This window comes from Pempheris klunzingeri, chromosome 2 (assembly GCF_042242105.1).
Source record: "Pempheris klunzingeri isolate RE-2024b chromosome 2, fPemKlu1.hap1, whole genome shotgun sequence".
Taxonomy (NCBI): Eukaryota; Metazoa; Chordata; class Actinopteri; order Acropomatiformes; family Pempheridae; genus Pempheris; species Pempheris klunzingeri.
Genome location: NC_092013.1, coordinates 3,801,487 through 3,814,983, shown reverse-complemented (window position 1 = coordinate 3,814,983; position 13,497 = coordinate 3,801,487). Strand labels below are relative to the sequence as shown.

At 44.2% G+C, this 13,497-nt stretch overlaps 1 protein-coding gene across 1 annotated transcript in view; it reads right to left on the bottom strand.

Annotated features, from left to right (window-relative positions):
* cdh4 (cadherin 4, type 1, R-cadherin (retinal)) overlaps positions 1-13,497 on the bottom strand; it is a 59,633-nt gene that overhangs the window by 21,903 nt on the left and 24,233 nt on the right. The window contains exon 4 of the mRNA XM_070838862.1: positions 5,712-5,884. Within this exon, the coding sequence (XP_070694963.1) occupies positions 5,712-5,884 (173 nt within the window). The remainder of the gene's footprint in view (positions 1-5,711; positions 5,885-13,497) is intronic.

Here is a 13,497-nt window from a genome sequence, read left to right as displayed (position 1 = left end):
GGCTCCTACTGGCCACAGTCATTAATTTGTCACTTACAATCTGTCTCAAATGGCCCCGGTACTCGGGGCAGCTCCCTTCCTTCCTCTGACTGCACACTCTCTCTCTACCGCAGTGCTAGTGACCCCTCAGCGCCAGTGGCCCCCGCTACAGTTTCAATTCAGTGTAGTCAATATGATTTGATGTCGATTGAGTCCATTTCATTTGATTTTAGTTCAGTTGAAATCAGATTTTAGCTCAGTTGCCAAATGAAAAAAATGAGATCTATAGTCACGTCTACCCAGTTATCTTTTTCCTATCTTTTCCCAGTTAGTACCAAAAATATGCAGAGGAGTCCATCCCATGCAGGGATGTCTCTCAAGCTCGTCTGAGGACTCAAACGACTGAGTGTTGATTTGATAAGAACACAAGCCAGCTTCGACTTATGGCAAGCGGTGCTCTGATCTCTGACAGCTTTTCTCTGAATCCCATTGTCAAGTCAAGTCAAGGCAATTTTATTTATACAGGCCAATATCACAATCACACATTTTCCTCAAGGGGGCTACACAGTCTGTACAGAAACATGTCATTGTGGAGACACTCACTCAGATGCGTAGGTAAATCTGTGATATAAACTAGATAAGCCTCCACATTTACGCAAACAGCTCAGCGTCACATGCTGGATGAATAAAAGCTGTGAGTCACGTATGAATGAAGCTGCTAGAATAAAGCGCACAAGATGACTGGCATGAGGTCTAGTTAACCGTCTTAGTGAGCATTTCAATGCGCTGGGCAGGACATGATTAAGCAGCTATGAGCCATACGAGCATGCTGCCGTCAGACTTGCTGCTCCAGCGTGTCACTGACAGATAAAACAGTAAAGCCAGATAACCGGCAAACGCTTCTTGTCGTACAACAGAGGATCACGTCGGGTCAAACCGCGTTCACCATCTAAGTTAAGCATGTTAGCCTGCTAACATTTGTGAATTACCACTAAACGCGTACAGCTGCGACTGACAGATGAGTAGTTTTGCAGGTATTTGGACATAAACTGAAATCTGGAGCTGATAAAGGTGCTACATAAAAACTCAATGGATCAACAAAGTTATTACCGTATGTCCTGATCCATAGTTGTTGAGAATATTTCACTTAAAACCCTAAATGCCAACCTTATGGTGATGCTAGAAGAAGAGGATTATCATAAGATTACCACCAATGTAATTAGGATCTGGGGACTACGAATGTCTGCAGCAAATTCTGTGCCAATCCTTAACATAGATGCTGAGCTACTACTAAGAAAATTGGGCTGGTGGAGGAAATCTAAGTAGATTATCATTAGGATTCATCCTCTGGGGACCACAGGCGTCTGTACAAAATGTTATGAAAATCCATACAGTAATTATATAGTTATTTCAGTCTGGACTGACATGGTGCCATGACTGACTGACTGACTGCCTAGAGCCATAGCAGCATCACCCAAAACTTACTGGATGTGCCTTTTAGTGTGAGTCTACCTGTTAACAATTTAAAAATGGAGAGAATTTCTACAATCCAAGTGAGAAAGAAAGCAAGGATATTTGAAATTCCTATTAATTGGTATCAATCGTCTTGCTGGCGAGGTAATAAAAGCTATTATGTCCAGATACAGAGAGATGAAGAGATCATGAATAAAGCTGTGAACAGGTTTAACAAAATAACTTCTCCGGTAATGTTTGATATAGTGTTAAAAATCTCTGTTCAGAAATTACGGGAAAAAATAAGGCTTGAAGGGAAACATGTAAGGGGAATAGATAAGTCATAGATAACCTGGCACTGGTGTCGCATTGTGTTGAAGGCGTGTGCTGCACAGATACAATGCAAAATACTTGACTTTAGGTCATTTCCTCTCCCATCCTTCCTTATGGCCCTTTGGGGTGGACATGTTAGGTGACTTCTATTGTAGACAAATGAGATTAAGCCCTTTAAAGAATAGGCTGGTGTCACAAAGTCACCGAAGGGTCGTCAACAGGAAAAAGCAGGAATCCCTTGTGAACCCTCCCTGAACTAGCAAATATCTGCAAAACAAAAGTTGCTTTGTTTGTGAATATTTATGTGAGAGCTGTTGAAAGCGAACATGTGACCTAGACCAAAATAGAAAAGCATTATCTCCAAGAGAGGGTGGAAAAACATGGCTGGAAAATAGAGGGCCATAAGTGCAACAATTCAGGCCTGTCTGAAGATGAAACAAGGTACAATTCAATACTAGCTAGCTGCACATGATAAGGTGGGATATTGAGTGGATATTTTCTTGATTGAGTGTCTGCTACAAGCATTCAGCATCCATACTCATCAATATTCCCCCATTGAGCAACCCGCTCAAAATCCTCCACTGCCTTTGTTGTCAGACTAATGGAGCTGAGGTGCTGGGTGGCAGGTTAACATAACTTAACTCTGAGATATTAAAGCTCCAGATCCATTTAGGATGCCTGCTCTCGGCCCGCATCCCCAGTCGGGCTCTGCAGATCCTAATAGAGCCAGGCTGTGGGCACTCATGTCCTTGAGGCAGCTCAGGCAATGTCCTAATCGACGGCGAGACAGAGCAACATAGAGCTGGCATCAGCCTGGTGGGTAGCCCGGCGCTGGGCCGCACCGTACCATGCCACGGCCAGACTGTTCCAATCCAGGGCTCCTGAGAGATTGAGACAGCCTGGGGTAATGAAAGACAACAGCTCTGCCTGCCAGTGGAACCGCAGCCATGGAGAGAGGGCACAAAGGGAGAACATCCACGCCAGCTGTGGCATCCTGACATCTCCCACTCCGCTACCTGCTGCAACCACAGTTGTGCTTCATTAGAAGTGTGTTTCTTCCAAAACAGACCCACACCGCTCCAAATACCCCCCCCACACCCAGATACGCATGTTATACTCACGATTTATGATATATAGAGTCAAACACAATGGGTATACTGCTTAACCCAGCTTGTTAACCTGTGGGCGGGAGCATGTGGAAGCATGTGAGGTCAGGTAGGGAGAAGGGTTGCAGGCGGTTAGTGAGGGAGAATAATTGGTATTCAGCGATGTCAGAGGTAAGTGTTACCAGGCTAACCTCCATGTACCTCCAGGTCTCCCAGACACGAGAGAACCTGCTTCACCCCTTAATTAGCACATGAATATTCTAATTAGATGACAGTATGTCGGGATGAGGTTTAGCTAAAGTGTGAAAGAAACTGATGGGATGGAGACAGGGAAAACGCCGTTGAGTAAGTAGCGCTGCAGAGGTGCTTATAGGGTATTCAGTGTCAATACAGCAGGCATGCATATTCATGTGACTGTGCAGCAGCATGTATACACACCACTCCGGCTGCACGGATCAGGTTTGACACACCTTGGATCTTGTACAGCTTTACCGCATCCAAACAACATAACTGCATGGGAGTGCGTATGCGAACACGTGCCCATGTGTCTCAGAGTGTTTGTGTGTTTGTGTTGATGACCTTGACAGCAGGTGGGTGAACTCCCAGGTGTGTCCCAGTTTTAGTGGGAGGATCAGAGGCAGGTGGGACTGAGCCTGGCTTGATGTGTCCAGATTAATGAGCTTTCCCTCACTCACATCAGCTGCTACTGCTGCCGCCTGGGCCAAGCTGGAAACAGGGACACAGAGCTGGCTCGCATTCACTAGACTCATTTATATTGTCCCACAAATGTATCACGCCATCATGCCATGCCAGCTCCGTATAAAATTTGGATAAGCAACGAGCATTGATGTATTGTATTCTTCTGTTATCAAACCTGGTTTTGTTCTTGAGATTTTAACCGTAATTATTCTCCAAATACGCTCCCCTTACTGTTGGAAAAATCCAGTTTTAATTTCCAAAGTGTTGCTTGGCCGAGTTTAGTGCCGAGAGGGACCACTGGGACTTCTTAGAATATAAACATTATGAGACAGACTCAGCGGTACTTTAATGCTGGTAGTAAAATCAGCCAACTAAGTTACGAGGATAAGATTATCCTCCTAATGGCGGTATATGAATTTGAACATTTCCCTGATTTTGCAGTTGTATTTTATTTTATTTTTTTTAAACGCTGAATTACAGACAGATGAGGGAAGGTGTGTGTGTGTGTGTGTGTGTGCATGTGTGTGTATGCATGAGAGAAAGAGAGAAAGAGAGAGAGAGAGAGAGAGGAAGGCTGCGGGATGAACAATCTGCCATGAAACACTACTCACCACAGTCGAACAAAAGTCGAACCTGCGTGACCTCCCTCATTAGTGGAATAAGATGGAAGATGCAGGGATAATGTGAGTCGTGGTGGTGGTGGTGGTGGTGGTGTGTGTGTGTGTGTGTGGGTTGGCAAACAGCCACAGCAAGCAACAGACGAACATGCCAACAGTGGATGAGACAAAAGGAGACAATGAAGAAAAAGCTCCCGCGACCTCGTCAGCGGAGAGGTGCCGCATTTGTGTGGCCATTATATCTGCCCTGCTCCGAGCGCCGAGAAACAACCACCAGATATTAGCCCATCATTTATATTCACACACAGTCAGAAAGCAGGCAAATGACTGGAATGAATTAATTAATTTTGTGCTTAGTTTGTTTTATTTGACATTTTTTAAAGGGCGAATGCTGCTGAAAGTGATCCTGACTTTTTAAGGTTACATCCAGGGATCAAATTGGGATTTGCGAGGCAGGAAGTCGTAGAATTTGCATGCTGAGATATTTATTTGGGTATTTCACAGTATTGTGCATCTAGGAAATCTAAATACTACATACATGAAAGACTAATATTTTGTTGTAGCCAGCTGATGGTAAGAAATATCTTAATCTAATGACCAGTGAAATGTTACTTTAAGGGATTTTAAAGGATTTTTTGCCAAAAACAGACCAGAAGGAGACATTCAAACCAACAATAGGTGCAGACTTGTACAGCATCCATCAAGGTGACTCACCTGCATGGCAGCGAACCTGCATGTGATTGATTCGATGTTTCTGTCCATGGAGACACTGAGTGCTCTGAAGAGCTACACAGCTGTGTTTTGTGTGTGTGTGTGTGTGTGTGTGTGCGTGCATGATGTCTTGTCTCTGCATACGGCCTGTGTTTTCAACTTCCCTCTTGAGTGGGCGGGACATGGGGGAGCAAGTCGGCAGCTGGCTACCGGAGTTAATCAAGAAAATTAAAAGTGCTGTCAGTATAGGCGTGCTGCGGCTGAGCGGTTAAAGAAATAGGTTCACATTTTGGGAAATGTGCTTATTCGCTTTCTTGCTGAGAGTTACATAAGCAATTGATACATCTCTCATATCTGTCAGGTCCGTATGAAGCTGGAGCCAGGATTCATTTAGCTTAGTTTAGTGTAGAGACTGAAAACGGGATGAAACAGCTCGTCTGGCTCTGTCCAAAGGTAAAAAATATTTCTGCCAGCATCTTTGTAGTATCGGCTACTTGTTTCTCTGTTATCAACCATCCAATAAGAAAAAAAGGAGTATAGGAAGAACCTTTAATTGTGGTGATTGACAATTCCTGCCTGAGCACCATCTGTTTAGCTCCAAGCAGGTTTATTTTGGACGAGAGGAGGCCGAGCTCTGCTCTGGCTGTCACTAGCCTTCCTCAACCCTTGAATCTATCAACCCAACCTCTGAAGGAGAACAAATTATAAGGTCATTGTCATCAAGTCACTGCACCAAAGTTTTGTCTTCAAATGAGACGCAGAGCGATTAAACGACGAGAGCGACAGTGACACGGTGAAGACAGCGAACACTGACCTCTCTGTCCAGGCCGGCTGCCACGGTGACGATGTCTCCGGTCTCACTGTTGATGGTGAACATGTTGGGGATGGGGCTGTGCGGCGTCTGCGAGAGGATGCGGTAGCGCACCATGCCGTTAGCCGTGGTGGAGTCGTCTGAGTCGGTGGCTGTCACCTGCATCACAGACGAGCCTGTGGAGAGAAAGTTAGTTAGCCGGAGGGGGTCTGCTTGAAGTAGAACAATCTGAGAAGCAGGTGACGGCGTGCAGCAGTACAGGAGGCCAAGAAAAACAAGCAGGCGACGTTCATTAGAATACAAAGACGTGTTTTCCAAGGCCCTCAGCGTACAAACATTTAGGAATACATATGGCATTTTCTTGTAAGGCCATCACCGTTAATGAATTTGTAGAAAATATCAAAGAGAAGGAAGACGATTCAGAAGACAACAAACCCATTTATTAGCACGAAACAAGTCAATCAGACGTTGTAAATTGCTGTGACATTCTCTGTTCTTTTTGCAAGCAACTTTTAGAGTGAGAGTACAAAAACACAAGCAAATCTGTTATAGCAAGCTAGTGGGGCAAAGTTTCCACCTCTGCAGAGTCCACTTAGTAATGAGCAGAGCTGGGTCTTCTGCCATTTCCACCATCCATTATTTCAGCCTTCAGCGGCACCGTGGCTGGCCTTAATGCTCCGATGCTCTCTCCCTATTTGTCTTAGAATCACGGATAAACACTGCCATTTAAGGCAGACAGCACGGAGGTGGTGAGGTGGAGGGAGTGTGTGTGTGTGTGTGTGTCTGGGTGCGTGAAGAGTGTTTGTGTGGCTGTGTATGTATTTACAGGTACATGCATGCATCTGTATGCATCTGCGTGTCCTCACAGCACGCATCAGGGTGAGAGGGCCTGTGTCCCTGCATCTTCCCCGAGGAGCAGAATTATTGATTTGCACGAGTTTGTCAGCTGGGCTCACAAATGCGACCAGGCAATTAGGAGTACTTTGTGCTGGAAAGAGGAGAGATCACCTCGCCTCTCTCACAGGGTTCTGTGAAAATGTCACTTTCCATCAGGCAGCCATTTACAGGCTGCTGCTGCTGCTGCTGAGAGAAAAAGACTGTCAGGTTGGGGGGGGCGGCAGAGAAAAGAGATGGCTGAAGCACTAACATGCTTGAATGAGAAGACAGTGTAAGTGGAGAAAAATGTAAAAGGAAGAGGACAAGGACGTAGGAGCCGGAGAGAGAGAGAGAGACAGTAGATGTTATAACACCAACAGTTCTTATCGAAATTTATTGGAAACTTCTGATTTTAATAAAAATGTGTGATGGTTTTTCCAACAGTTTTTACCGTTTTCACGTTAGTCAGCATCAAAAAGTGACTCAGCAACTGATGCATTAGCACTCTGGTAGCCTCAGTGTGCACGACAGTGGGCGGGTCGGTGCCACGCTGAGCAGACAGCAAACCAAAATGTTCAGCTGTCACATCAAAAGCGATCAAAATTAGTCATCACAAGTCACATCTTGTGTTTTAGTTTATAGCGAAAGTAAGAAAGCTGAGCTTTGCTTCACTGACGTCCAAATTATGAACGCAAACGTCTCGGCTGAATTGGAGGAGCTGCTGGACTTCGCTGGATTTAGATTCTTCAGTCCCTTGTGGGTCTGAGCAGTTACAGGTGGCTCCATCCTCATAATTGGTCTAGATGTCGCTATCATTCCTGTGACAGCCTGTGTGGACAGGATAATTGTAGCCTCAAATTCTATTTCAAACGTCATTAAGTTTGAAATAGAAGAAGAAGAGTTCAAGGAAAAAGAGGAAGAAGAAAAACAATTACTGCTTTTCCACCGAGGACGGCGTCAACACATAATCAACCACTCCGGTCCCGTAGGGAGGGAGCGGACGTGATGTTGAATATCGTGTCAGTGCTGCTACCTATATGATAATGGTGCATTTTTAGATCCAAACAGGGGTGGCCATGCCCGAAAGGGTTAATCTTTGAGCCTGTTTAATTCCTCTTTAATTTGAAGACTAATTCCAAATCCTAATTGCTTTTCCGCCAAAATCGCTGGAGCTGAAAATTTAACCGGTGGCAGGCGCACATATTGTTGGTTATTTTGCTCACGTGGTTCGAGTTCACCAGTGAGGTCTGTCTGCTGCCTAAACACTAGTGAGGCAGCGTCAACATCTGCCTCCAAATTAGAGTGAAGGTAGAGGGGAAAAAAAAGGGGAAGATTGATAGAGATAGACAAATAGAGCAGTAACAGGGAAATAGACACACATGGATGCAAAGATAGGAGGCAGAGGAGGAAATTGCAAAGCAGAAAAAGAAAGTAGAAGATGAGAACAGAGATGAGAGGGTTTACAAAGTCCACCAAGAGCAAAAGTACGAGGGGAAGTCAGGGACTGAGAGTGGATGGAAGGTGTAAGAGGATAATAACTCTCATCAATGGAGGCAAGATAGAGCCCGAGAGAGTGGCCGCGGTGCAGGAGAAAGAGGCCGCGAAGGATAAGCACGGGTTGAGAGGTAAGGCAGGTAAGAGAGAAGGTTGAAACCCGGAGAATCTTTGAGGGAAGTGATGACGGGGACACGTAATGTTCACACAAGAGCCTCTAATGGAGCCCACTGCTCTCTGAGGACACAAGGACACAGTCAAACCTTTCAAGTCATTCAAAAACAGCCACAAGAAAAGAAGTCAGAAAGAGGCAGCATTCATAACAGGATGCTAAGACCAGATCAAATGCACCTTTTTACTCTGATCACTCCTCACCCGTGGATGAACCTGCACACAAAATGGCTGCAGATCTCCTAAATGGGAGGAGCTACTTTAGGCTAGTATGTTCTCTGCACAAACAGCAGAAACGGCTTGGATGGGCCTGAAATTATCCTTATTGAAGAGATACATGTAAATATTCATGTGAGTCTATGCAGAAAATGGTGTAACGTTGGCACTCAACAAAGGCCTGATGAGGCTTTGACAGCCTGCCAATAGCAAAACAGTGGACGTTACAAACTCACTGAACACTTTACTGTGTGCATGTAGGAACAAACGGTTTAAAACCTGACACAGGAACAGCGGCAGGTGCAAACCACCGACCCTCTGTGCCGTTAAAACCTGCTCATGTGGCCCCCGATCGGCACTCCACAGACCAGCAGTGAGGACGCAACGCCAGCCCCCCTAAAAGCAAGATGGAGGGAGAAAGTCTGTTAAATCTCTCTACAACTGTTAGCGAGAGAGAAAGAGAAGACAGAGAGACGTAGACTCCCTGCCCCCGCGCCCCCTTGGGAGGGCAAATCGACTGTGAGAGAAGGCACTCAGCTGCTGGTTTTGATCTTGCACTCTCATTTCCAAGGGCCTTTTCGAAAAAGACGGTCCATGAAAGGGAACAACTTGCTGTCAGAGTCGGGGGAGAAGGGGAGGGGAGGGAAGGGGAACGACAGAACATCACAGATGTTCTGAGCACAGAACTGCAGCCTCAGAACACAAGAGCTTTCTCAAGGCACGCCATGTTGACAAATCTTTATCCGAGGCCACTTAACGCAGCGTGAGGACTGTTTCATGCCAGAGTTTATAGAAACTCAGATAATTTTCAGTGACCTTGAGAAGGGAGAGGTGTTTCATCTATTTTTTTTTGTACTGTAGGGGAGACAGGGGTTTGTTTTTACTTTTTACTCCCTTATAAATAACTCATCATCAACACATCTTACAGCAGACATTCCTACATTAGAGGGAAGCTTAAGGTCTTTGGCTGAAATTAGTTTCTTTATAACTTATTTTAAGAGCGAGTCATTAACCATCAGAGACACTGCGACACATTGTGGTAAAAAAAAAAGTAATGTGTAACTTTTAAGTCTTTTAACCCTTCAGAGTCTGGGCTAAAACGGCGTTTTTTACTACTTTTCATTTTACCTTTGTGTTTCCCATTAAAACTGCTTAGCTTGCCTTTCTTTGTGTCTTTCTTTTCAGCACAACCTCACCTATGTGATTCTACAAGTATTTATTTATTTTGACATAATATATGGACACACTGTGTGTAAAAGTGCAAAAGAAACACAAAATCCGAGTAGGAACTAGTTGGATCTTTGGAGGAGCGGGGGTCTGCGCGGTCACCTCCTCTCGTTCGTCTTCACGCGCAGCATCCACTTCATCCTCTGAAAGGAGTCTTCCTCACAATCAGAACGTTCTTCCCCAGATTCACCATCTTCTAACTCGTAGAAGAGCTGTAGCGCGCGACTTCGGCTCTTCATAAATTTAGTCTTAATAGGCCGATCGACAAAATTCAAACACCTGTAAAAAGTTTGAAGTGTCCGCTTTCCAACAGTCTTTCAATTGAGCACCTGCGTGCTTGTGTCACAGCTTTACGTTTTCAAACGTGCGACATGTGACTTTGACGCCGTGTGGCGGTCCTAGACTCCGAAGGGTTAAGCTGGAGACACCAAATACGTTCTAAAATGAATAGATTCAGTCAGTGTATTTGTCTAATTGTTAAAAACTTTAGTAAAATGAAGGAATTTACAGTGTTTGTATTGAAGCCATAGTTTCATCACAACTTATTTTGAATGTAACGTCTAATGGACGTCACAGGTGAGACAGCCGGCCCCACCCGACCTCCTGACAAAGATTTTACGCTGCTACCACTTAGCTCTTTAGCTAGCAACTCCAGCCTGGACTGAAATCGTAGATACTACCTTCCTCTTTTTAAGAAATGATAACGAAGCGCCTACAAACTTCCATTACAAAAACAACAGCAACATCATTAACGACTCCGATTCAGAAAAAAACGCAACATTTCTCCTCATCTTAACGTCTTACAGAGAAAAATGAGCATAGCATCGTTTGATATCAACCTGCATCAGCCAGAGCTCTTGAGCCACGGGCCAGAAGTGATTTTCTGATGATACACAATGAGGACACCCACCAAAAGCACCTACTTCCACACATTTACAGTGACAGGTTTAGCAGGTTTCTCAGGATAATCCTCCTAGTTACAGATTGGATCCCATTTATTCCTCATTAACAGGAGCTGAATGTGATCAGATAGCTCATTTTGTCATGTACTGTTTTGTTACGTTTGATTACCTGCACAAATTAAATTCTATTAGTCACAGGTTCATTTGGTGCCGGGCGGGGGCCCGACGGCAGAAAGGGAAAAATGAAGCTGTTTCAAAGTGATCCTGGTTGACGGTTTGATGGGATCTCTCCCCACGCAACATCTGGTGACCGTGATAAGGGCGGTTCCCTGTAGGTCTCCCTCTTTGATGGCTTTCACGCAGCACTAGATGGGAAGATGTGTTGTAATGCTTTAGAGAGCCTCTGATACAGTATCTGCGTCTGTAGATACAGAATGTGATACACATACCCCCCCATTGCTTGGCATTTAGAAATAGGTAGGCACCAAGGAAATGAGTAAAACAACTACCCATAATAGGGGCGTGCTGCCTCTAAACAACTGAAATGTTTCCAAACACTTGGATTATTCATTTAGCACAATCAGGTGTTGGTAGAAAACAATTAACTTTTCTGCTTTTCATGCATCACATTTCATCTTCAATCAACTCTCTTTTGGGTTTGCTGAATTTGCTGCAAACCATCAGCACATAAGTGAATATATTAGAAATATTTTACAAGCTTTGGATGAATTTGGACAGTTTCACACATTTTTCCATTAAATAATAGAACTCTTAACCCTAATGGTACGAAAGCACGCAGATGTTTCTTCTTTTTAAGCCAAGATGTTTGAGACCTCTGAAATTTCCTTTGTCTTGACAGCATCAGGACGTAAGTGAGAAACTATCTTTGTACTTGCTTATTAGTTTTTAAATCCTTAAAATACATTTTAATGCACAACTGTCATGACAGCTAGAACCCATTCAACTATTGCTGTTTTTGTTTTTATTGCTCTGTTATTGCTGGTGTGTCGTGACGGGCACTGGCACTGAACTGTAACTGTATTTGTACGACATTCTTTGACTTTTTTTTTTTTTACCGCTGTGTAAACTCGCTGTGGGCAGTGGGAGATGGTGAATTGAGATATTCCAGCATCATCGCTGGACACTGTGCACCGAGCAGCGCCCGTCGGCTGCAGTGCTGTGATTGGTTTCAACACACCACCTGTTGCCAGGGCAGGAAGGGAGGGTTTCACCTGGAGTAACGCCATGTGCAAATGGATGCACGCTGGAGATCTGTGAGCCTCAGCAGTGATTACTGCACCTCATTGATCTGGCAGCTCTTCTGATAATCACTTGGAATTACAGACTCATGTGTGTTATTTAAGTCTAGAGGTGCTCTTCAGGACGGACAAAGTACTAAGAAAAGACATTACACATTACTTTACATTACTAGGATACTTTAGGTACTCATAGCCTTGGTCGTGTACCAATATTTAGCCTTAGGTGGACTTTAAAATTTGTGTAATTTATTACTTTCAAACTTATTACTTTCAATGAAAGTCACTAGTAATATGCAAAATATCTTGCCCAGTATAAGTGAGAATGAAAGAGAGAAGAGGTGTGACGCTCTCCTGAGCCAAAAATGCCTCAGATCTCTATTTCAGTTCAGAGGTTTTGTGATTCAAAAAAAGTTTCTGGTGTCTAATGAAAGGTGCATTAAAAAAGTTTAGACAAAGTTGATATTCAGTAATGCACATTATGCCAAGTGTATACTTTACAGTTGGCAATGTGTCCTGTTCTGTATCTGCAGTGCTGCAGGGTGTAAAAACCAACTTCAGCAATACTGTGCAGCACTTAAGTTGAGGTCTAAACTGAGTCCGTTATTAGTGAGCAAAAGATTTAATGGGCAGAGGATATATTAAAGGCTTAAATGGGCCAGAAAAGTATAAAGTGTCTCCTTGAACCTACACTGAAGATGAATTGCAGTCATTCTTGTTTTCTTCGACTAAACAGGCAATTAGGCCAACATGGCTTGCAGCCTATTCTCCTAATTAAAATTAATCAATTCAGAAACCAATGAATGAGCAAAGGAAGACAAAAAGTGCGGCGCTCCACACACAATATGCTTTTTTGACACCAAACTCTCAGCACCTGACATTGTGCGTTCCACAAACAAATGCTATTTGGCTGTGATTGCTTAATGAAGAGCAGAGCAATTATGCTGTACATAGCGGAATATATTTCATGTTAATTGGCATCACAGATTGCACTCCGTTCAAAAGGAAATTTAATTCAAAGACTTTTGTCGTTGCGCGCTCTCGTTTCAAACTAAGCAGAGAGTATCAGTGTGAAAAGACGAAGAAAGCAGCTTTTGGAATGTGTGGTTGCCCTCACTAATTAGGAGCTCTGTATATAGACCCATGCTCCACTGAGGAGTAACCAGCACACACTCACACACACACACACACACACACATACACACAGTTGCTCATCCATACACACACGTACACATGCACAACATGCTTCCCTATATTGTTTACAAATCCCCCTGAGATTAAACTTTGCAGCAGAACAATATCTGAACACTGTGAAGACAAACATGGGTCCTCGGGGTCTGATTGTTAGAACAAGAGTTCTTCCAGTCGAGACACGAGAGCTACTTGCACATTCTGCTCTCGTCTCTGGCTTCGCACTGACCACAGCTCTGTTCCCTGCTTCGAGGGGGGGGAGGAGGAGGAGGAGGAAGGTCTACATCTCTCCATGCTCTGCAGAATCTGATAATGATGCATCCAGCCAAGATACTGTAACACAAATATCTCATGAGCTCGCCCTCGTCCGAACCGACCGAAAACTTCAGGAGTCACGGTGCATTCACACCTCGAAATGTTTGTCTCGGCATACACATCGAAGTTTACGTAGGACTA